At 40.7% G+C, this 25,661-nt stretch overlaps 1 protein-coding gene across 11 annotated transcripts in view; it reads left to right on the plus strand.

Annotated features, from left to right (window-relative positions):
* The window catches only part of LOC124009716 (astrotactin-1-like), a 276,537-nt gene that overhangs the window by 77,757 nt on the left and 173,119 nt on the right, over nt 1-25,661 (plus strand). For 5 of the 11 annotated variants that reach the window (XM_046321826.1, XM_046321828.1, XM_046321829.1 and 2 more), the window contains exons 5-9: nt 3,068-3,217; nt 5,125-5,274; nt 6,199-6,366; nt 21,234-21,318; nt 23,740-23,814. In XM_046321826.1, coding sequence (XP_046177782.1) covers nt 3,068-3,217; nt 5,125-5,274; nt 6,199-6,366; nt 21,234-21,318; nt 23,740-23,814 — 628 coding nt within the window. The remainder of the gene's footprint in view (nt 1-3,067; nt 3,218-5,124; nt 5,275-6,198; nt 6,367-21,233; nt 21,319-23,739; nt 23,815-25,661) is intronic. The other 6 variants (XM_046321830.1, XM_046321833.1, XM_046321827.1 and 3 more) reach the window with 5 other exon arrangements.

Below are 25,661 nucleotides of genomic sequence, written 5' to 3' on the forward strand. Positions count from 1 at the left end.
TTATGAACATGTATTACTTTATTCTCTCTTGCATTGTACCAGAACAGCACCATCTTCCATCTCTGCAATGGATAGTGGATGTAAAGTCATAATATGGACTGACACAAACTGTATTATCCCCCGACTGAGGATACATATTCCATGGCCCAGTCTTATCATGCATCTCTCTTTATGATGCAGCATAAGGAAGGCATTTTTCCTGTGCTGTGCTGGGTAGGATAAATGTAAAAGTACTGCACTATGGGTAAAATTCAGACCAGCGATACGTACATAATTTAACTTTATTACCTTTTTATGGACTTTTCTCATATGCGCATTTTGACCTTCAATTTAAGCATGGAAGAAATGCAAGTGCCAGCAAGGTAAGCGTTTGAGAAGGGTGCAATTGCGGCTCGCAATTAGGGGTGTTCCTGCATGTGGGCATTCCTGCATCTGCAAGAACCCCTCTTTATACTTCTACTGGTCCATTTTTAAGCTATGACTCTGGTACACAGGTGGGACACAGGGGCGTTCCAGTACAGTAGGTGCCAGTATTGCACAATAAAGTTGGATGCTAACTGCCGATAAACCCCACAGAAGAAGAAGAGGTAAGGGCGACAAGCAACAACGATAGCTGTCGGCATTGCTTTCCCACAGTTCTGTTAACGACGGTGAGGGCAGGTGTTCGGCAGGCGGAAGTGAATGACACTGTGTGCTAGTTAGCTAGGAGGACTGCGGTACACAGCAGGCAGGAGGCGGGGACGACACCGGTAGCTAGCTAGCTAGGACACCGGTAGACAGTGTCATTCGACCTCTGGAGAACTCAGATAATACTTGAATTTCCCTTTTGACCCACATTTGAATTGCATAGACAATCTGGGAAAATCCAGAAAATCTAAAGTATTGGCAAGCGTGAAGATGGCATGCTCGAGGGGGGTGGCATCCACGCAGGAACCAATGGGATGCCCACAGGCAGGGATGCCCTGAATTGTGGGCTGCAATCACCCACTATTGACATGTTTGGTGAAATTAAAAATATGGAGATGTGGCAGAGGTGTGTCTATAGATACACTGTATTATGGCCTTGACTTATTTCCTTAAATAATTCCATCACCTTTACCCACGAGGAAACCATGAGTAAGGTCTAGCGAACTTGCCTGTTCCAAGTGGAAATAGCATCTAGGACTACTTTCTGTTTTGCGATTGAAATAACACCATTCTCCATGCACTGTATATGATAAGAGCTATTGATAAGAGCTCGTTAAATGAGTAATCTGTTTGGATAAGGGGATTGTAAATATAGGCTAAATGACAATCTATTTTAGAATGTTTTATTCATATTCCACAACTTTCCCTTTTTTCTTCAATTTGTAGGCAATAGCCTATGTTAAATTATATTAGCCACTATCCGTAGCTCAGGTAATAATCCTGTATATTTAACTGCCAATTTAGTGTTTGTTCTATTACATTGTTTGATTTAGCCTACCTTTATTTATTTCCTCTGTAAACGCTGTCACGTCCTTGTGGTTGTGGCTGATGGTCAAGTAATAGTGGATGCTATTTAATGAGGGCCAAATACAAATTGTAGTATAAAATACATTGGGGCATGTAGGCTAATTAAATCATTATGGAGCTCATTTATGCTGCTCAAATCATTACTTTGAACTTGATGCACGGTGCAGGACTGGAAACTTGCTATCACACAGTTCCATGATCAATGCGGGAAATGAGGGTATTATAATTATATTGTAGGCTATACTACTTCCGTTGTCAAACCACTTTTTTTTTCGTTCGTGCGTAAAGGCTGTATTTTTTTTACATGGAGTAGGATTCATGATTATTCCCTAAACATGAATAATAATGTGTAAAATCAGTGTTTTTAAATCTACCCATGGGTTCTGAAATGGAGACGACAAATATGCACATGTTTTCATTGCTATCTTTATATATTCTCCATAGTCTACATTCGAGATCAAATTCAAATTAAAGGTACACCATATTTCAAGGGATTTCTTCCCCCAAAAAACTCCCTGATCTAATTAGTCGTTTTTGGTGTTGAATTTAATTTGTTCAGTGCACACAAGGGAACCACGCCCTCAAATCTCTTTACGCGCCCCCATAAGATAAGTCTAAATATCAACTACTGAGAGGTGAGTAGGGAAGGCGTACATTTCGTCTGAATCGGCCTGTCTAAGAATAGGGTGTGTTTGGGACTTAGCCAGAGTCATGTTGGTTTAATGGATTGTGACAGAATAATACCTTTGGATGTATGTTGTTGTTATGTGACTTTCATACTTTCCACCTCATGAATCCATGTATGAATCACTTCCTGAGAGAGGGTATAACTGTATGTCTTGTATAGAATATACTGAAGATAGACATGTTTTATAAAAAATGAAGAATTAGCCCACTGTTCCAGTTATTATTTTCCATTCGTACCATAGCATGATCAAAATATGAAAATGTCACAACAATCTGCTGTTAAAACTGACTCCAAAACATGCCAGAATGTTTTACATGTACCGTATGGCTAACACTGATCCAAGGCAAGCAGTACAATATGTTGCGTAACTCACAACTCCAATCAGCTCCCTTAATGTTATTAGAAACATTCATTAAAGGTCACATTTAGTGGTACAGGAATGTGGATATTAGCCCAGACGCCTCAAGTTTTCAGTTTCACTATCAAGATTTTGATACAGCTACACATTTTTAACCTTCAGGCAATGTAAATAATCAAATCCACATTTTTTATAATGAATAATGCATTTGTTGATGTTTCTTTTCGATTAACACTTAGTGTCAACATTTTTTAATTGAGAACAGTCAGTATGTAATTCCCATGGGACTGCTATGCAGGGGTATATAGCTCTCCCTTTCTCCTTGCCATATCACTGTAACGATTACATATGGCTATTAGTATGGTGATGGCAATGCAAAGTGTAGAGAAAAAAAACTTGCTGTATAAATTCCTTAATCAACTGCAGAATTGGTCAATGGACATCCAATGTATTCCACGCATTTCATCCAAACAGAGGACACATCACATCGTTATTGTGATGAGCATTTTTTTGTGTGAATTCTATAGCGGGTTCAACCTTCTTAAACCCGGACGGGGACTCGGGCACGGAGGCCGACAGCGAACCTCAGCTGACCTTTTACACTGACCCCAATCGCAGCAGGCGCCGCAGCCGAGGTATGAGAAATGGTAACGCCAACAGCGCGTGGGGCTCAGGGGGTAAGGAAGGAATATTATACTGTACGGACATCATCTGATTTCATACTCGCATGATGACAATAAAAAATGCATATATTAGAGGAGATGAATGGACAACAAATGTATGTGTTTGCAATGCTTGAGTTCAAACACATACATATAGATTCAAACATTCTCTCTTTGCTAGTGATCATGGTTGGTGTTAACAATGTGCTTTGTTCTAACCCCTTTGAGTATGTGTACGATTTTGATATCTGCCTAACTTGAGACAATGATGTTTTTAGCATTGTAATGTTTGAAATAAAGGAAGCGATTGGCTTGTATTGTTGTTGTGTGACCGTGAAAGCGCATGGTACCAACAGTATGTTTGTGAGCATGCTACATGTCCTTGGCGCTGTGATGTACAGTAATGATGTGGGGGATGTGGGGAACCAAAATAAAAGCATCTGAACGACCAGATATGGCATGCCTCCCTCAACATCCTCAATACCACCTCCAACCAATTAAGATTTTGCACTGGTGTCATGAACAAAATAACTAACACGTTTAATTAGTAAAGCAGTTAAGAATAGAATGTGCATTTCTACACAAACCGTGAAGCTAATCAAAATAAATGTTGACTTGATGAGACGTTACTTTAAAAAAATGTTTTTTTTTTATCTGGATACCTTATATCATGTTTCTGAAATGCAATACCATCTGTAGATGTAAAAACTAAAAAAAAAGATGTGCAGAAAGAGAGTGTCATAATGATGGGATTCATTTTTCATTCTTTTTTTGTTAAAAAACGTAATGGATGAAGTTTGTGGCTTTGTGTCACATTGCAAAGAAGGGAATTTGAATTATAAGATTATGTTCCCTTGTTAGCAAAAATGCACTCAGTAATAAGTTCCCTATATGTGGGGGAATTTGTTTTACAAGTTAGGTCTCGGTATTACTCTGCAATCCTTTGTTTTTAAGGATTAACTTAAGCTATATTTTGAATTAAGAAGTTCTGCCTGAGTTATTTTAAGAATGTTAAAAGGGACAGTAATCGAGGAACATTGGATAGGGATTAAGAATCACTTCTAACAAAGTTGAAGGCTGTTATTGGCTTCCTATAATACAGGTCAGATTGTTGTTGGCGTGTGTGTGTGTGTGTGTGTGTGTGTGTGTGTGTGTGTGTGTGTGTGTGTGTGTGTGTGTGTGTGTGTGTGTGTGTGTGTGTGTGTGTGTGTGTGTGTGTGTGTGTGTGTGTGTGTGTGTGTGTGTGTGTGTGTGTGTGTGTGTGCTGTAAGGTAGGAAATTTAGTTTTTTTTGGGGGGGGGTAGATCAGCTTAAGCTAAACGCAATAGATCAGCTTTAAATTGCAGATAGATTGTGGTTTCTATTAATGTAATTGTCTCCATTTCCAATCCCCCATATTTTTTTCTAAAAAATAAAAAATATATATCTGTATTTACAGTATGTTATGAGGCGTGCTATAAGTAATGAACTCTGGTGGGGCTGCACCAAACCGGATGGCAGGAAAGGAGAAGAAAGAGGCAAAGCAACCTCTGAACTGCTCTTATTTGGGCTATTTTCTTTTTTTCCTTCAGCACATATGGCAATAGCACCCTTCAAAGGAACACTTTTATCGCCCCACCAGCTAGACTTGACTAGCCAAATCTCCCAAAGCTACCGGTTTGATACAGAGGTCCCTTTCATAGGCAGAAAGCCCAGTACTGACTTGTTTGTAAGCGACTCCCTTGGTGGAGGTGCTGGAGGGAGTAAAGGGGTGCTTCCCAAATGGCACCATATTCCCTTTATTGTGCACTACCTGACCCTATGAGCCCTGTTCAAAAGTAGTGCACTATAAAGGGAATAAGGTGCCATTTGGGAAATAGCCACAGTGTGGTTTCAGCATCACATGCTTCCCCTTTGTTGTCTGTGTCCTTCTTTTTTTCCAGCAGGTTCCCCACGAAGCCCCATCAATAAGACCACCCTGACTTTGATCAGCGTTGTCAGCTGTGTGATCGGCCTGGTGTACTCCTCACACCTCTCCTGTGGCCTCAACGTCCGGGTCATCCTCCATGTGCCTGAGCACCTCATCGCAGACGGTAAGGGGCTATCGCCTGCCCTCCTGAAAACCACAGGAGTATAAATGTATGGCTCTCTGCTACCCCACTCCCAGACAAAGGGAAATGGGGAGATGTCACTAGGCTGATTCCTCCCCTCTCCCCTCTCTCCTCCCATGTGAGACCACAACAGATGTGCCCTCAAAGCATCAAAGCACAATCAGGCCAGGTCGTCGTGACCACCCACTGTATCATCACTCTCTCTCCACTTTCTGTGTGCTTGGGCTGGCTCGCTAATGAATTTCAGGGTAGCTAGCACCTGCAGAAAAGCACTGCAGGCCAAGTACTCACTCTTGGCTCATTGGCATTTTTCAGCCATCATGGGAGCTGGCAGTCCAGATATATTATGGGGTGTGACTTGCCTTACTCATCCATCATTCCGGTTTGATTTGATTCCTAACCACAACTGTGTTCCATGGATACTCCGGGTGTTATTATCATTCCGGAAGGCATCCAGGGGAGGCAATGTTGAAAAGAGATGAAGGATTGTGAATTTGCCTTTTGAATCGCAGGAACTCAGATCGATTTAGAACGTGTCCATAAATGTCTACACAATCTTATCAGACTTAATGTAATGTTGTGGTTAAGGTGATAACAATCTAGGTTTTTGCCTCGGAGAAATCCATATTTATGCCACAGCTGTGTATGCAATGCACCTTCAGAAATATGAAATGAGTTGCCGGAACATTGTGTCCTATCCATATCATTGCTGTTTTTCATCCGGGGAAATGTAATACTCAGAAAATGTATTCTTTTTTGTGCCTTGTGATAAGTCTCTACTCATGAACTGTTAAATAGAAAGGTTGATAGAACTGCTGATGTACAGTACTGAACCTTTAATTGATCAGGTAGGTGCCTAAACGGTGTGTTTTCCAACAACCTACAACCCTTTCCTTTTTTTCTTAGGGTCCAAGTTCATTTTGCTGCAGGGCAGTCAACTGGATGCGTCTGACTGGCTGAACCCAGCCCAGGTGTTGCTATACTACCAGCAGAATGCCAGCGGGCCTTGGATCAATGAGCTGTGTGGCCGCCGCATTCTGGACCCCTGTGAACACCAGTGTGATCCAGAGACAGGTACTATACCGCATAGTGCATGCCACCGATTCTCACACTCTAACTCTGGCAACCAATTACATCTGTCTGCACTTTCATTGAACTTCAATATTGCGTTTAAGTTAATTGTATTGTATTTATTTTGCCAGAAAAGGTATACATACAAATGTGCATTGGATCCCCAGAGGATTGCACTTTAAAAAAAAGAATCCAAAAAAGTTTCTCAGGTAGTTCTCAAATGTATATGAATGTACAGAAAACAAGAAAGATCCGGAACGGAATGGAATGATGTGTTTGAGGTTGTATCACAAGCAGACCTGGCTTCAAATACATGTCTATTTGAGTATTTGTTATTTAAAAATGTTTTTTCTGTGTTTCTAAGTATTTGAAAATATACAGCCCAGTACTTTTATTTTAGTAATTGAATGGTTATTTGTAGAAAACCAAGAGGTCGACCAAATTGTATTTGTAAGTATTTTCAAATACTTATTTCAAATACCTAGGTTTAAAGAAGGGGATTGGAACTCCCGAGTGGCACAGTGGTCTAAGGCACCGTTGATTCCACTAGAAATTCTGGGTTCGAGTCCAGGCTCTTTCACAGCTGGCCACGACTGGGAGACCCATGGGGCGGTGCACAATTGGCCCAGCGTTGTCCGGGTTAGGGGAGGGCAGCAGTTGTCCCATCGTGCACTAGTTACTCCTCCTGTGGCAAGCCGGGCGTACTAATCGCTGTTTCCTCTGACACATTGGTGTGGCTGACATCTGGGTTAAGTGGGCATTGGGTCAAGAAGCAGTGCGGCTTGGCTTGGCTTGGAAGGGTTGTGTTTCGGATTACGCACAGCTCTTCACCTCTCCAGAAACCTTTGATGTCTTCACTGTTATTCTAAAATGTAGATTATTGTGAAAATGAGTAGGTGTGTCCAAATTTTTGACTGGTACTGTCTATATATATTAGCAAGGCCCCCCCCAAATAAAGGAGTAGTTCTGCAGGTGGTGACCACAGACCACTTTTCAGTTCCTATGCTTCCTGGCTGATGTTTTGATCACTTTGAATGCTGGCGGTGCTTTCACTCTAGTGGTAGCATGAGACGGAGTCTACAACCCACACAAGTGGCTCAGGTAGTGCAGCTCATCCAGGATGGCACATCAACGCGAGCTGTGGTAAGAAGGTTTGCTGTTTCTGTCAGCGTAGTGTCCAGAGCATGGAGGCGCTACCAGGAGACAGTCCAGTACATCAGGAGACCTGGAGGAGGCCGTAGGAGGGCAACAACCCAGCAGCAGGACCGCTACCTCCGCCTTTGTGCAAGGAGGAGCAGGAGGAGCACTGCCAGAGCCCTGCAAAATGTCCTACAGTAGGCCACAAATGTGCATGTGTCTGCTCAAACGGTCAGAAACAGCCTCCGTGAGGGTGGTATGAGGACGTTTGGCATTTGCCAGAGAACACCAAGATTGGCAAATTCGCCACTGGCGCCCTGTGCTCTTCACAGATGAAAGCAGGTTCACACTCAGCACATGTGACAGACGTGACAGAGTCTGGAGACGTCGTGGAGAACGTTCTGCTGCCTGCAACATCCTCCATCATGACCGGTTTGGCGGTGGGTCAGTCGTGGTGTGGGGTGTCATTTTTTGGGGGGGCCGCACAGCCCTCTGTGTGCTCGCCAGAGGTAGCCTGACTGCCATTAGGTACCCGAGATGAGATCCTCAGACCCCTTGTGAGACCATATGCTGGTGCGGTTGGCCCTGGGTTCCTCCTAATGCAAGACAATGCTAGACCTCATGTTTTTTATTTTATTTTTTATTTCACTTTTATTTAACCAGGTAGGCAAGATGAGAACAAGTTCTCATTTCCAATTGCGACCTGGCCAAGATAAAGCAAAGCAGTTCGACACATACAATGACGCAGAGTTACACATGGAGTAAAACAAAAATACAGTCAGAGCAAATGAGGTGAGATAAGGGAGGTAAAGGCAAAAAAAGGCCATGGTGGCAAAGTAAATACAATATAGCAAGTAAAACACTGGAATGGTAGATTTGCAGTGGAAGAATATGCAAAGTAGAAATAAAAATAATGGGGTGCAAAGGAGCAAAATAAATAAATAAATAAAATAAATACAGTAGGGAAAGCGGTAGTTGTTTGGGCTAAATTATAGGTGGGCTATGTACAGGTGCAGTAATCTGTGAGCTGCTCTGACAGTTGGTGCTTAAAGCTAGTGAGAGAGATAAGTGTTTCCAGTTTCAGAGATTTTTGTAGTTCGTTCCAGTCATTGGCAGCAGAGAACTGGAAGGAGAGGCGGCCAAAGAAAGAATTGGTTTTGGGGGTGACCAGAGAGATATACTTGCTGTAGCGCGTGCTACAGGTGGGTGATGCTATGATGACCAGCGAGCTGAGATAAGGGGGGACTTTACCTAGCAGGGTCTTGTAGATGACATGGATCCAGTGGGTTTGGCTACAAGTATGAAGCGAGGGCCAGCCAACGAGAGTGTACAGGTCGCAATGGTGGGTAGTATATGGGGCTTTGGTGACAAAACGGATTGCAGTGACAGACTGCATCCAATTTGTTGAGTAGGGTATTGGAGGCTATTTTGTAAATGACATCGCCAAAGTCGAGGATTGGTAGGGTGGTCAGTTTTACAAGGGTATGTTTGGCAGCATGAGTGAAGGATGCTTTGTTGCGAAATAGGAAGCAAATTCTAGATTTAACTTCGGACTGGAGATGTTTGATGTGGGTCTGGAAGGAGAGTTTACAGTCTAACCAGACACCTAAGTATTTGTAGTTGTCCACGTCTGTGGCTGGAGTGTGTCAGCAGTTCCTGCTAGAGGAAGGCATTGATGCTATAGACTGGCCCGCCTGTTCCCCAGACCTGAATCCAATTGAGCACATCTGGGACATCATGTCTCGCTCCATCTACCAACGCCACGATGCACCACAGACTGTCCAGGAGTTGGCGGATGCTTTAGTCCAGGTCTGGGAGGAGATCCCTCAGGAGACCATCCACCACCTCATCAGGAGCATGCCCAGGTGTTGTAGGGAGGTCATACAGGCACGTGGAGGCCACACACATTACTGAGCCTCGTTTTGACTTGTTTTAAGGACATTCCATCAAAGTTGGATCAGCCTGTAGTGTGGTTTCCACTTTAATTTTGAGTGCGACTGCAAATCCAGACCTCCATGGGCTGATAAATTTGATTTCCTTTGATCATTTTTGTGTGATTTTGTTGTCAGCACATTCAACTATGTAAAGAGAAAGTATTTAATAATAATATTTCATTTATTCCGATCTAGGATGTGTTATTTTAGTGTTCCCTTTATTATTTTGAGCAGTGTATTTGCAGTATAGCAATTAAACACTGTAGTGACAGATGTGCAGAATATGAATGTGCAAGTAGAGATACTGGGGTGCAAAGGAGCAAAATTAATAAAATAAATAACAGTATGGGGATGAGGTAGTTGGATGGGCTATTTACAGATGGGCTATGTACAGGTGCAGTGATCTATGAGCTGCTCTGACAGCTGGTGCTTAAAGTTAGTGAGGGACATATGAGTCTCCAGCTTCAGTGATTTTTTGCAGTTCGTTCCAGTCATTGGCAGCAGAGAACTGGAAGGAAAGGTGGCCAAAGGAGGAGTTGGCTTTGGGGGTGACCAGGGAAATATGGGTGCTGCTATGGTGACCAGTGAGCTAAGATAAGGTGGGGATTTACCTAGCAAAGACTTATAGATGACCTGTGCAAGTTCTCCCACTTAAAAAGATGAGAGAGGCCTGTAATTTTCATCATAGGTACACTTAAACTATGACAGAAAAAATGAGAAAAAAAATCCAGAAAATCACATTGTAGGATTTTTAATGAATTTATTTGCAAATTATGGTGGAAAATAAGTATTTGGTCACCCACAAACAAGCAAGATTTCTGTCTCTCACAGACCTGTAACTTCTTCTTTAAGAGGCTCCTCTGTCCTCCGCTCGTTACCTGTATTAATGGCAACTGTTTGAACTTGTTATCAATATAAAAGACACCTGTCCACAACCTCAAACAGTCACACTCCAAACTCCACTATGGCCAAGACCAAAGAGCTGTCAAAGGACACCAGAAACAAAATTGTAGACCTGCACCAGGCTGGGAAGACTGAATCTGCAATAGGTAAGCAGCTTGGTTTGAAGAAATCAACTGTGGGAGCAATTATTAGGAAATGGAAGACATACAAGACCACTGATAATCTCCCTCTATCTGGGGCTCCACGTAAGATCTCACCCCGTGGGGTCAAAATGATCACAAAAACGGTGAGCAAAAATCCCAGAACCACACGGGGGGACCTAGTGAATGACCTGCAGAGAGCTGGGACCAAAGTAACAAAGCCTACCATCACTAACACCAGGGACTCAAATCTTGCAGTGCCAGACGTGTCCCCCTGCTTAAGCCAGTACATGTCCAGGCCCGTCTGAAGTTTGCTAGAGAGCATTTGGATGATCCAGAAGAAGATTGGGAGAATGTCATATGGTTAGATGAAACCAAAATATAACTTTTTGGTAAAAACTCAACTCGCCATGTTTGGAGGACAAAGAATGCTGAGTTGCATCCAAAGAACACCATACCTACTGTGAAGCATGGGGGTGGAAACATTATGCTTTGGGGCTGTTTTTCTGCAAAGGACCAGGACGACTGATCCGTGTAAAGGAAAGAATGAATGGGGCCATGTATCGTGAGATTTTGAGTGAAAACCTCCTTCCATCAGCAAGGGCATTGAAGATGAAACGTGGCTGGATCTTTCAGCATGACAATGATCCTAAATACACCGCCCGGGCAACGAAGGAGTTGCTTCGTAAGAAACATTTCAAGGTCCTGGAGTGGCCTAGCCAGTCTCCAGATCTCAACCCCATAGAAAATCTTTGGAGGGAGTTGAAAGTCCGTGTTGCCCAGCAACAGCCCCAAAACATCACTGCTCTAGAGGAGATCTGCATGGAGGCCAAAATACCAGCAACAGTGTGTGAAAACCTTGTGAAGACTTACAGAAAACGTTTGACCTCTGTCATTGCCAACAAAGTGTATATAACAAAGTATTGAGATAAACTTTTGTTATTGACCAAATACTTATTTTCCACCATATTTAGCAAATAAATTCATTAAAATCCTACAATGTGATTTTCTGGATTTTTTTCCCTCATTTTGTCTGTCATAGTTGAAGTGGACCTATGATGAAAATTACAGGCCTCTCTCTTTTTAAGTGGGAGAACTTGCACACTTGGTGGCTGACTAAATACTTTTTTGGCCCACTGTACATTTTTTTCAGAAGCATACTATGATTGATAAAGTCAAAAGTCACAATGAAATCTTACAAAACAGCTCCCACAATCTTTTTATTATCAATTTCTCTCAGCCAATTACCAGTCATTTGTGTAAGTGCCGTTTGTGTTGAATGCCATTTACCATAAGCATGCAAAAATCTGTTGTTAATTTATTTATTGTAAAATAGCATTGTATCTGGTCAAACACTATTTTTTCCAAAAGTTTACTAAGGGTTGATAACAGGCTGATTGGTCGGCTATTTGATCCAGTAATGGGTGCTTTACTATTCCTGGGTAGCGGAATGACTTTGCTTCCCTCCAGACCTGGGGGCACACAGTTCTTTGTAAGCTTAGATTGAGGAGATGGCAAATAGGAGTGGCAATATCGTACTCTATCATCCTCAGTAATTTTCCATCCAAGTTGCCAGACCCAGGTGGCTCCTCATTGTTGATAGACAACAATCATTTTTTTCACCTTTTCCGCACTCGCATTTCAGAATTCAAAATTACAATGCTTGTTTTTCATAATTTGGTCAGTTATACTTGGATGTGTAGGTTTGGCGTTTCTTGCTGGCATGTCAGGTCTAAGTTTGCTTGTCTTGCCAGTATTTAATTTTTTTTAAGTATACTGCACAAAAATATAAACGTAACATGCAACAATTTCTAAGATTTTACTGAGTTACAGTTCATATCAGAAAATCAGTCAATTTAAATAAATAAATTAGACCCTAATCTATGTATTTCACATGACTGGGAATACAGATATGCATCTGTGGTCACAGATATCTTAAAAAGGTAGGGCCGTGGACCAGTATCTGGTGTGATCACCATTTGCCTCATGCAACACGACTCATCTCTTTCGCATAAAGTTGATTAGGCTGTTGATTGTGATCTGTGGAATGTTGTCCCACTCCTCTTTAATGGCTGTGTGAAGTTGCTGGATATTGCGGTGAACTGGACACACGGTCGTACACATAGATCCAGATAATCCCAAACATGCTCAATGGGTGACATGTCTGGTGAGTATGAAGGCCATGGGAGAACTGGAACATCTTCAACTTCCAGGTATTGTGTACAGATACTTGTGTCATGGGGCAGTGCATTATCATGCTGAAACATTAGTTGATGGCCGCGGATGAATGGCACGACAGTGGGCGACAGGATGTTGTCACATTATCGCTGTGCATTCAAATTGCCATCGCTAAAATGAAATTGTGCTTATTGTCTTTTGCTTAGGCCTGCTCATACCATAACCCCACCGTCACCATGGGGCACTCTGTTCACAACAATGACATCAGCAAACCGCTCGCCCACACAACAGCTTCTTGATATACCACACCTGTTAGGTGGATGGATTATGTTGGCAAAGGAGAAATGCTCACTAACCGAGATGTAAACAAATGTGATAATACATTTTACATAATAAATAATACATGTTTTTGGTGTATATGGAACATTTCTACGATATTTTATTTAAGCTCATTAAAAACATGGGTCTAACACTTTACATGTTGCGTTTATATTTTTGTTCATTGTAGTTGCCAATATCGGTGTGTTTTGTGATGAAAGAGCCATCTGATTCAATGAATGATGGAGCTGAGTTTGCCCTTTTGCCCAAAATTGAATTTAAGGTGCTCCAAACCTTTTTACTATCATTCTTTATATTATTTATTGTTGCTTCATAGTATAGTTTCTACTTCTTTTTATTCTGTTTAGTCACATGATTTCTAAATTGTCAGTAGGTTTGCCAATCAGTTATGCAGCCAGACTTATTTGTCATTCCTTTCGCCTCATCCCTCTCAAACAGAACATTTTTCAATTCCTCATCACAGGGATTTAACAGTTCTTGCAGTCATTTTCTTAAAAAGTGCATGCTTATTAGTAACTGGAGTAAGCAATTTCATAAATATGTAAAGTGCAGTGTTTGGTTGCTCCTCATTACACACCATAGACAAGCAAATATTCTTTACGTCATCAACATGCTGTTGGAATCACTCTAAAACCTCTTGTAGGACCTCTTATTAGGTCCAGCCTTTGGAACTTTGGTTTTCCTAGATATGGCTACCATATTTTGATCATTACATCGGATGGATTTGGATACTGCTTTAAAGCAGATTTCTGCAGCATTAATAAAGACTTAGGAATCAATACATGTGGATGATTCATTTCTCTGCTGTTTAGAAATACCATAGTAGGTTGACTGATAACCTGAACCAGGTTGCAGGCACTTGTTACAGTTTGAAGCTTTTACTTGAGTGGGCAGTTTGATGAAAGCTGGTCAATATTTAGGTCACCCAGAAAATGTTCCTCTCTGTTGCTATCACAAACATTTTCAAGTAGAGATGCACAATATACCGGTGAACATATCAGAATGGGAAGATATTAGCTAAAAATGCAAACATCGGCATCGGCCCGATGTCTAGTTTAACACCGATGTGAAAAACCGATGTCAAAGCTGACGTACAACCTATATAACGTAGGTACATGACACATGACATAATGACACCACGTAAAATTTTGCACTACACGTGCAACACAGCATTCCTAACCTAGCCTACAATTGCTGTGTGGTTACAGCAGTCAACAAGTCAAGCAGTCTTTTGAAAGAGTAAGAAAATGTCAACGAGACAACTCAAGGGCGAAATCCATTTACGGCAACATAGTGGAATTCATTGCCCTTGACAATGAACTATTCTTATTGGCTTTTGCGACTGGTCACGCACCGGTACACTAACGTTACCAAGTGTGCTATTGTTCAGATGTTGCCCTACCAGAGTTACACAGTAATAGCGTCACTGCTATTAGCTTCACGGCATACTATGGAACACCGTTTGGGTCTTTGCTTGTCAACAAAAGATACACGTCAAACAACACTATTTGACAATAACACTGTTTGTCACGTTAAATAAGCTTTTAATTTGACATGTCAAATTACACAGTTGTATTATAGAATGTAGTATGTTCTGAATTTGCATTTGCAAGCCAAGCGCCACCACTACTATCAGTAGCACTGTCAAAGCTGTACAAAAAAGTATGCAAATAAGCAAACACCGTACACGAACATTGTGTTTACAATACCGCATTGATAATAAAGCATTATTTGTTTGACCACAACTTCTGGGGTAGCTAGCTAGCTTTAGCTTGGTACCTAGCTAGCACCTATACAACCAGCCTGAAAACAATGACCAGTAGAAACTGCAGTCATTTTCATTGTTCTTAGCAATGATTTAGTAATCCTGATAGTAGTGGTGGCGCTTGGCTTGCACGTGCAAATTCAGAACATTCATCTGGCTAGTGAGGCTTGACCTGACTGGGTTATGTGTTGTGAAGCTAGCCGCAATAAGGATTAGGCACAAAAGTGGAATTTGTGGTTTGCCTTCAAAATAAAAGTACCTCTGAAAGTGATGCAGAGGGTTACAAGGTAGAATCATAGCATATTTAGACTAGATTATGTTAAACAAGGATGGAATGTGAAGCATTAGTCTACTCGGTGACACTCACAGAACGTGTTGTAGCTCTTATCGCGGGACTGTGACTGTGTGAAATCACCTCCCCTGTCAGCCTATTTTGTGTATTGACATTCATATTGCACTGTTTAGCTTTACCTAAGGATTGGGGATCAATGAAATGGGGTAACAGTGGATATATTTTTTCCCAACGTCCTCCTCAGAGTTATCAGACTCCAAAATTTCCACGCAGTATTGTTTTTCCTCTGGAATAGTGTTCAATACACATAGGTAGACAATATATGTGACTCAATTCACAGTTGTTTGAGTCCCGCAATAAGAGCTACGATGCTAATGTTCTCTGGGGGGTGTCACTGAGTAGACTGATACCTCATGCCATAATCCATAGGTAAGGCTGTACGGTGAAATAAGTATGCCCCCAATGCAATTCTAAAGTATAATACATCCAGTGTGATTTCAACAGATTTTTGTCAAATTAACAAATTATTAACTTTTGTTGATTTTATGTAACAACATTCCAACCTCATTTAGCATGATCTATTAAAATATGGCATAATTCTAGAATTTGTATTAATTTTCATCACTGTCAATGACATACTTTTATTTTGAAGGATAACCGCAAATTCCACTATTGTGGCTAATCCTTATTGTAGCTGCCTTCACATAGATGGGTTAGATATCATTAATCAAGTAAGAACTGTCTTATGAATTAGGGTTATTTTAGATGATGACACCTAGCTATATAGTTAGCTAGAAACAGATTATATCATTTTGCTATGTTTTGGGGGAAGAACATTGTTTGCATCCATGAGCTAGTTAGCATTCTTTTTTATGACCAGCACTGTAGGTGCGCGAGACAACTTTACCAGCATCATAGCATATGAATCGATGAATCGTTGTGACATATGAAATGCGAGTGATAGTGTAATCAATGTGTAATAACTACGTACACAATTTATGAACTCGTTAAATTATTATGTGACGTGCAGTCATATTCAGGTCCTGATTGGTTAACAAGCTTATTTGACATGTCAAATAGTGTTATTTGACTTGTATCTTTTTTGATATGCAAAGACCCAAATGGCGTTCCATAGAAATCCTGGTTGAGAATGAAACGAATGCACAACAAAACAGCAAAATGGCACAGCAAGTAAGTGAAAGAAATAGGTCTGGATGATGTTTTACTGGTAATGGGGACATATGTAAATACCAACAAAATAACTTTTTGGTCAGTGTGGTGTGTGTGTGTGTAACCTTCATTTAACTAGGCAAGTCAGTAAAGAACAAATTCTTATTTACAATCACGGCCTCCCCTGGCCAAACCCGGACGACGCAGGGCCAATTGTGCGCTGCCCTATGGGACTCCCAATCACGGCCGGATGTGATACAGCCTGGATTCGAACCAGGGACTGTAGTGACGCGGCTTGCACTGGGATGCATTGCCTTAGACCACTGCATCCATATGTGTGTGTGTGTGTGTGTTAATTATTTAACTGTACTAGAACGCTTAAAAGGCCTTTTAAATATCGGTTATCGGTATCAGGTTTTTTGGGCAAGGAAAATATCAGATATCGGTATCTGCCAAAAATGTCATATCGGTGCATCACTATTTTCAAGCATTTCACACACATTATCCAGATACTGACTGTTAGCACTTAGTGGTATATAGCAGCTACCCACAATAATGGGCTTTAGATGAGGCAGGGGAACCTGTAGCCATGTTACTAAAACACTATTTGACATGAGATCCTCTCTAAGCTTTACTGGAATATGGCTCTGAATATAGACTGCAGTGCCTTATTGTAAACAGGATGCATGTTTTGGAATATTTTCTTCTGTACCAACTTCCTAATTTAAACTCACAGACAAATCACAGACATTAAACTCTGTAACTGTTTTAAAGTCACCATTGGCCTAGGAAGGTTAGGAAGGACGCCTGTATCTTTGTAGTGACTGGTTGTATTGATACACCATCCAAATTGTAATTAACAACTTCACAATGCTCAAAGCAATATTCAATGTCTACTTTTTTACCCATCTACCAATAGGTGCCCTTCTTTGTGAGGCATTGGAAAACCTCCCGGGTCTTTGTAGTTGAATCTGTGGTTGAAATTCACTACTCGACTGAGGGACCTTACAGATAATTGTATGTGTGGGGTACGGAGATGGGGTAGTCATTTAAAAATCATGTTAAACGCTATTATTAAACAGTGTCAGTCCATGCAACTTATTACGTGACTTGTTAAGCACATTTAGGCTAGCCATAAAAAGGGGTTGAATACTTATTGACTCAAGACATTATAACTTTTAAAAAACATTTAAAAAAAACACTTTGACACTGTGGGGTATTGTGTGTTCATCAGTGGCACTCAATTTAATCCATGTTTAATTCAGGCTGTAACAGAACCAAATGTTGAAAAAGTCAAGCTGTGTGAATACTTAATGAAGACACTGTATATCATTTACAGTACCAGTCAAAAGTTTGGACACACCTTCTCATTTCTTTATTTTTTGCTATTTTCTACATTGTAGAATAATAGTGAAGATATCAAAACTATGACACATATGGAATCATGTAGTAAGCACAAAAGTGTTAAACAAATCAAAATATTTTTTAGATGCTTCAAAGAAGCCACCCTTTGCCTTGATGACCACTTTGTACACATTTGGCATTCTCTCAACCAGCTTCATAAGGAATGCTTTTCCAACAGTCTCGAAGGAGTTAGCACATATGCTGAGCACTTGTTGGTTGCTTTTCCTTCATTCTGTGGTCAAACTCGTCCCAAACCATCTCAATTGGGTTGAGGTCGGGTAATTGTTTAGGCCAGATCATCTGATGTAGCACCATCACCTGGTGGTGTGTTTTGGGTCATTGTCCTGTTGAAAAACAAATGATATTCCCACTTAGCGCAAACCAGATGGGATGGTGTATCGCTGCAGAATGCTGTGGTAGCCATGCTGGTGAAGTGTGCCTTGAATTCTAAATAAATCACCGACAGTGTCACAAGCAAAGCTCCCCCACACCATCTCACCTCCTCCTCCATGCTTCATGGTGGGAACCACACATGCAGAGATCATCCATTCACCTACTCTGCGTCTCACAAAGCCACGGCGGTTGGAACCAAATTTCTCAAATTTGGACTCATCAGACCAAAGGAAAGATTTCCACTGGTTTAATGTCCATTGCTTGTGCTTCTTGGCTCAAGCAAGTCTCTTCTTCTTATTGGTGTCCTTTAGTAGTGGTTTCTTTGCAGCAATTTGAACATGAAGGCCTGATTCATGCAGTGTCCTCTGAACAGTTGATGTTGAGATGTGTTTGTTACTTATTGTCTGTGTGTGTTACTTGTAAGATGTGTCTGTTGCATTTATTTGGGCTATCAATCTGAGGTGCAGTTAACTCTAATGAACTTGTCCTCTGCTGCAGAGTCTTCTGGGTCTTCCTTTGCTGTGGCAGTCCTCATGAGAGCCAATTTCGTCATAGCGTTTGATGGTTTTTGCGACTGCACTTGAAGAAACTTTCAAAGTTCTTGACATTTTTATGGATATACTGACCTTCATGTCTTAAAGTAATGATGGGCTGTCGTTTCTCTTTGCTTATTTGACATAATATGGACTTGGGCTTTTAACAAATAGGGATATCTTCGGTGTACCACCCCTACCTTGTCACAACACAACCTATTGGCACAAACGCATTAAGATAGAAAGAAATTCCACAAATGAACTTTTAGCAAGGCACACCTGTTAATTGAAATGCATTCCATGTGACTACCTCATGAAGCTGGTAAAAAGAAAGCCAAGAGTGTGCAAAGCTGTCATCAAGGCAGTGTGGCTACTTTGAAGAATCTCAAATATAAAATATATTTTGATATGTTTAACTCTTGTTTTGGTTACTACATTATTCCATATGTGTTATTTCATAGTTGTGATGTCTTCACTATCATTATACAATGTAGATAATAGTAAAAAAAAAAATGAATGTGTAAGTATGTCCAAACTTTTGACTGATACTGTATATTAATTAATACTGCCAGGTTTTGGTGTTGTTTTTCAGCTGGACATTTCATTATACTGGGTAGGTTTTCACCAATGAAGTCTGCTATATTGTAATGCCTTTTTCTGGTATGGCTATAAAAACAGACTGAGGGGAAACTCATTTTTCTTTCGATTTTTAGTTATTCACCTCTGTTGTAGACTTCACTGAATCTCTCTCGTGATCATTTTAGTACAGAAAGTGTGTACCATGCTACTGATTATCATTGTAGAAATGTCTGACTTTTGGGAAAAAAAGGAGTTCTCTCCATGTTCGCATCCATAATTCAAGATATACCGGTGTCTTCGGTGTGCTGAAAGGTGAATTCTCAGACCTAAATGAATAAAAAGTTGGTCCATTGGGGGGGGACACCACCTGGATTCCTTAAAATGTAATACATAATTTGAGCCCCTCTCTTTTAAAATGAAATATAGAATAGTAGGCCTGGTGCAATGCCTAATTACATTGTGTTTTTCATATGATGCATTCTTAATGAAGCCCTCTCTACTCTCCGTGCCTGGAAAGATTGCAAGGTAGTAGATGCTCGCTAACTACAAGTCGGGCTCAATCCTTCTCAGGGAGAAGATGCTGGTGAAAACAGGGATGGGTTGTGACCATAACTGGGGTTCTGCAAATATTAAAAGAGATTGTGAATTTGAAACATACCTCTGTATGAGGCTGGGATGACTGCTGTAGGTGCTATAGGCTATTGTTTATGGTTCTTCTTACTGCTATATTCTGCTTCCCCATTCAAGCATATCAGACATTTATTAGACAGAAACAAACTTTGTTTTGTTCTCTGGTTTAAATATGTTCCGCAGACCTTAACATTTTATGAATCCAACATACATTCTGAGTTAAAACGTCATGGATAAGGGATTTAATATTTGCAGCTAGCTGCACTTTCTTTACTCATGCAAGGTGGCACTCAAAAATAACAGGAGTGTTTGGAATATGAATGTATTGGGATTTACTAAATCTTATCTCTATAGATTGAGCTTGTGCATTGTCACTGCATAAGATATAATATGATATAATTACTGATAGTTCAAGGAAACTCCATTGTCAAGTGCATGTCATATCACTGGCGTTTAGTTGGATATTTGGTTGAGAAAGCTAAGTACATATCATTATTATTCAGTCAGTCACTTGAGACACGAAGAACCCAGTAACATAACATTTTTTAAACACATTACCTGTATAACACATTAGGACACTTTCACTTTCCATCATTTGCAGTAAAAGTAATAGCATCACATTAATGGGCAAAAATCACTTCATAATGAGTACTTAATTATGGTAATTGTAGCATGATGTGTTGGGCCCAGACTAGCATTTTAATGTTAAAGCTAACTCTGGTGAAAGTTTGAATTGGTATGACTCATCATTTCACTTAATCTGTATTTGTATACACCCACCATCTATAAAGGGAGTAAATTACCACTCAATCCGATGCTTGGACTTGTTTAAACCCCTAAAACAACTGCTGGTTAACACACCATGCCTACAGATATAAGTTATTCCATATATTTACCATCAAGTTGTGTACAGGAAATATGAGCAGCTACATCAGATATGATTACCTTCATCCTGGCATTCTGTGACAGTTAACCTTTGCACTAACATTTGTATTTGAAAATCAGGAGCTAATGCATTCTCCCCCGTATCCCCTGTATAACACGATCACGGCATGTCTGTCATTGGAAGTATATAGTAGCTAGGTCCCTGCTCTCAATGTGAATCCCCATCAATCTGGTTGAATCAGGTTAGGGCGACATCCCTCCTCCTGTGTGCTGACAGAAGGCATCAGCAGAAAAGAGCAGCTCCCCTGTTTCTGATGGCTGTAATAACTAGCCCTGATCAGGAGGCTGCTGGAGAGGAACTAGCCTGACCAGCCATGCTGCACAGTTCTTGGGTTGTGTCCAAAATAGCACCCTATTCATTTTATAGTGCTCTATGAATATATAGTGAAATGGTGCCATATCCGACACATCCTTTGTCTGTGCTGCTGCTGGCAAATAGAAATAATCACACTCCTGGAGTAATTAAGGAGACAGGTGAATCGATCTCACTGCAGAGAATGCCATTGTTTTATTGTACTCCCGTTGCAGGTGACTGTCTATGCTTAGATGGCTACATGAAGGACCCTGTCCATAAGCATCTCTGTATTCGTAACGAGTGGGGTCCAAATCAAGGGTAAGTGACAATATGGCCTCTAATGGTCCTGCATGCTAAATCAGATATTGACATGACAGCTCTTAGTTAAAAAGCTTTATTACAGCCTCCCGAGTGGCGGAGCTGTCTAAGGCACTGTAGGCGTCACAACAGATCCGGGTTCGATCCCGGGCTGTATCACAGCCGGTCGCGACTGGGAGACCCATGAGGCGGCGCGCAATTGGCCCAGCGTTGTCCGGGTTAGGGGAGGGTTTGACTGCTGTGGGGGGCCAGGTGCATGCACGCTGACATGGTCACCCGTTGTACCGTGTTTCCTCTGACACATTGGTGCGGCTGGCTTCTGGGTTAAGCGACCAGTGTGTCAAGAAGCAGTGCAGCTTGGCAGGGTTGTGTTTCGTAGGACGCATGGCTTTCGACCTTCGCCTCTCTCAAGTCCATACTGGAGCTGCAGCGATGGGACAAGACTATAACTACCAATTGGATAACACAAAATTTCTAAATATAGCAAAATGTAATAAATGCTGTAGCTTTATTACACAGCAGAACTGTGAACACTGTAGTTGGGTCTAACATGAAATGTGGAGTACAAGCAGATGGATGTTTTAAAATCCTTCCCCGAATTCTAGAATGCTACCAACTTTTATCACCCTTATACATCACTTGAAAATAATTTGCCTGCTACTACAGGGCCTTCGCAGTTCTGATGTTAGAAATATGCTTGTTTCACTATACATCTGAATTGTGTCACACATTTCTCATCCTCCCTTATCTCCCTCCCTCCCCAAGTGATTTTCCTTTCTCCTGTGCAGTCAGTCTTTGGCAGGGAAAGCCTACAGGCACAACTTAAATGTTTAATGACTGGCCCCTCTGGTATAAGGCCTTTATCAGGTTTTAGCTGCTCTTTTGCCAATAGTAACAGCTTACTCAGAGAAGCAGCAGCTCCTTGTCACAATTTCTCTCACACTGTAGCAGATTCAAGTCCCCAAGCTGACTGTGTTTATTAATCTCCATCATTCTTCCCCTTTCCTTTCCCAGCTCTGGTAAATAGACACAAGCCTAAGTCACATCCCATGTCAGGCAACTGAGGAACCCACAGCATCTGTCATAGTGCTACTTTTGATCTGCCACATTTTGGGGGATTGGTTGAAATGTTGTTGGGATATGGTGTGCTGAGGCCACCAAACATTTTATTATATGCTGAAAATAAGCTGAAAATAAAAATAAATATTTAAGGGACAACTGAAGAAAAACAGAAACTATTCAGGGTCGGTGCCAAGCATAAGCAACATAAGCGGTCACTTTGGAACTCAGTCGGGGTCTCAACTTACTATTGAGAGTCAGAATAGCAGAATACACCAGGTGCAATTTTGAAATGTGGTTGTGCATCAGCAGTTTTTCTCTTGTGATGTCATTCACTGACAGTCATTCAATTAGCCATGTCAGCTAACAATTTTTAGATTGGTAGTTAGTCTAGCCAGGTAATTTTCAAAATGAGTAGAATTGCATAATCTTTTTAATCAAATTGCAACATTTTCTCTCTGCCCCATGGTGTTTTAGCGGTCCAATGCAACCATTTTGATCTCAATATCAAATCATTTCTGGTAACAATGAAGTACCTTACTGTGACTAAAACAGAAAATGCTTCTTAGCAAAGAGCAATTTCTCAAGCAATAATTTAGCTAGGACTGTCTGACAGTGGGGAGCGGAAAAGGGAAAGTTAGGTTTGGAAATCTCTTTCTTATTGGTCTATTGACTAATTTACCGCATGGTAAGGTCACCATGGAAGCCCAAAACTCCATCCCACCAAAACAGGCTGAAATTTCAGGTGGTCTTTTCAAACAGCTCTTACACCAAAAGGGTATTATCATCATATTCACAATTTCACAGTATTATTCCAAGCTCATAGTGTGGAAATGTATATAAAACACAGGAAACAAAAATCACGTTTTTGACTGCACTGGACCTTTAAAACTGCAACGTTTTCTCTACTCCCCATGGCAAAATGTGTACAATTGCAGGAAACCAAATCTCGCTTAAGGCCCCCAAAAGGCTAGAGCCGGCCCTATTTGTATTGCAATGTAACGTGCTGTGATATTTAACCTTTATTTACATTAACTAGGCAAGTCAGTTAAGAACAAATTCTTATTTACAATGACGGCCTAGCAAAAGGCAAAAGGCCTCCTGCGGGGACAGGGGCTGGGATTAAAAATAAAAATGAATTAAATAGAAATATAGGACAAAAGACACATCACGACAAGAGAGACAACACAACACTAAATGAAGATAGACCTAAGATATGATGACTCATTGTTACACTCTACTTAAAGTAATTAAACATGTTTCTTCATTTAAATCAGTCATTTCATTCTTGTCTCAGAAATTAGCTTACTGGTTTTGACTGAAAATAAGTCTCATTCTCTCCTATCTCTTATTTGTCACCAGACCCTGGCCTTACACTATTTTCCAGCGTGGTTTTGATCTGGTGATGGGAGAACAACCATCTGATCGCATTTTCAGGTAAGATAACTCACGGTACACATCTATTCATCCATACACATTTTAACCAATGACCTGCCACTGGCATTACACAAACATGTGTGCTGATGATTCAACCATATACAGTACTCATCAGCAACCACAGCTAATGAAGTCACTGAAATCCTTAACAAAGAGTTGCAGTCTGTTTTGGAATGGGTGGCCAGTAATAAACTGGTCTTGCACATCTCTAAAACTAAGAGCATTATATTTGGTACAAATCATTCCCTAAATTCTAGACCTAATCTGAATCTGGCAATGAATAGTGTGGCTGTTGAACAAGTTGAGGAGACTAAATCAGTTGGTGTTACCTTAGGTTGTAAATGGTCTTGTCCAAAACATATTGATTTAATGGTTATAAAGATGGGGACAGGTTTGTCAGGAATAAAGAGATTCTATGCTTTTTTGACACCTCACTCCACAAAGCAAGTCCTGCAGGCTCTAGTTTTATCTTATCTTGATTTTTGTCCAGTCATATGGTCAAGTGCTGCAAAGAAAGACCTAGTTAAGCTGCAGCTGGCCCAGAACCGAGCTTCACGTCTTGCTCATCATTGTAATCAGTGGGCTTATATTAATACTATACATGCCAGTCTCTCTTGGGTTGAGGAAAGACTGACTGACTGCGTCACTGACTGCATCACTTTTAAGAAACATGAATGTGTTGGAAATTCCTAATTGTTTGCATAGTCAAATTACACACAGTACTGACACACACACTTACCCCACCAGACATGCCACCAGGGGTCTTTTCACAGTACCCAGGTCCAGAACAAATTCAAGGAAACGTACAGTATTATACAGAGCATGAGTGCATGGAATTCCCTTCCATCTTATATAGTGCAAGTGAACAGCAAACCTGGTTTCAAAAAACAAATATAGCCACACCTCACGGCACAATGCCTCTCCCCCATGTGACCTACTTGTTGTGTGTATGTTCTGACATGTACAGTATGTGTAACTGATAGATACACACACACACACACACACACACACACACACACACACACACACACACACACACACACACACACACACACACACACACACACACACACACACACACACACACACACACACACACACACACACACACACACACACACACACACTACATGTTAATGTTTTTAAATGAATTAAGTACATTTAGTCTGTAATGTATTTTTCATTGTGTCGGACTCCAGAAAGACTAGCTTTTGCCAATGGCGTCGGCTAATGGGGATCTAAATACGTCAAATATAAAATAAGTAACCCTTTTTAAACAGCATGAAATTGAGTTGACCCGTTGGAAAGCAGTAACTTTTCTTAACAATATGAAACGTTTTTTCAGTTGATTATGGCTGATACTACTACTTTTGCACAACACGGGAGATTATCACTTTTCAAGATGGTATAGAAAGAAGTGAAAGCTTATTGAGTAGATTTGACACTATAAGAAAAAGAAAGATTGGGTTCCTATTCTGTCTACATTTCAGGACATACTTTCTACTTTTTTAAATATGATGTTTCATTAGAAAACACCAAAGTTCCAATCTTGTCTTAGTTGAAGCTGAGTTATCTTGTTCTTTTAACGGCATGAAGGAATTGTATCACTCTGTACATGATAAATAAGTAATGTTCACAAAAAAGCAGAATTTCATTTTGTACCATTTGAGCTCTACATGGGGTATGTTTACAAAGAGAATAATCTTAAGTCATGGGATTTGTTAATTCTTTAAAAACCATTCCCTGATCGGGTAATACAATTGATTTTGTTTTATGTGTAAGGCATAAAACGAATTTTAATAGTTTAACTACATGCACACCCAGCTCTGAAATGAGAGTTTCAGTTT

The sequence above is a fragment of the Oncorhynchus gorbuscha genome, linkage group LG22, assembly GCF_021184085.1.
Source record: "Oncorhynchus gorbuscha isolate QuinsamMale2020 ecotype Even-year linkage group LG22, OgorEven_v1.0, whole genome shotgun sequence".
NCBI classification, from domain to species: Eukaryota; Metazoa; Chordata; class Actinopteri; order Salmoniformes; family Salmonidae; genus Oncorhynchus; species Oncorhynchus gorbuscha.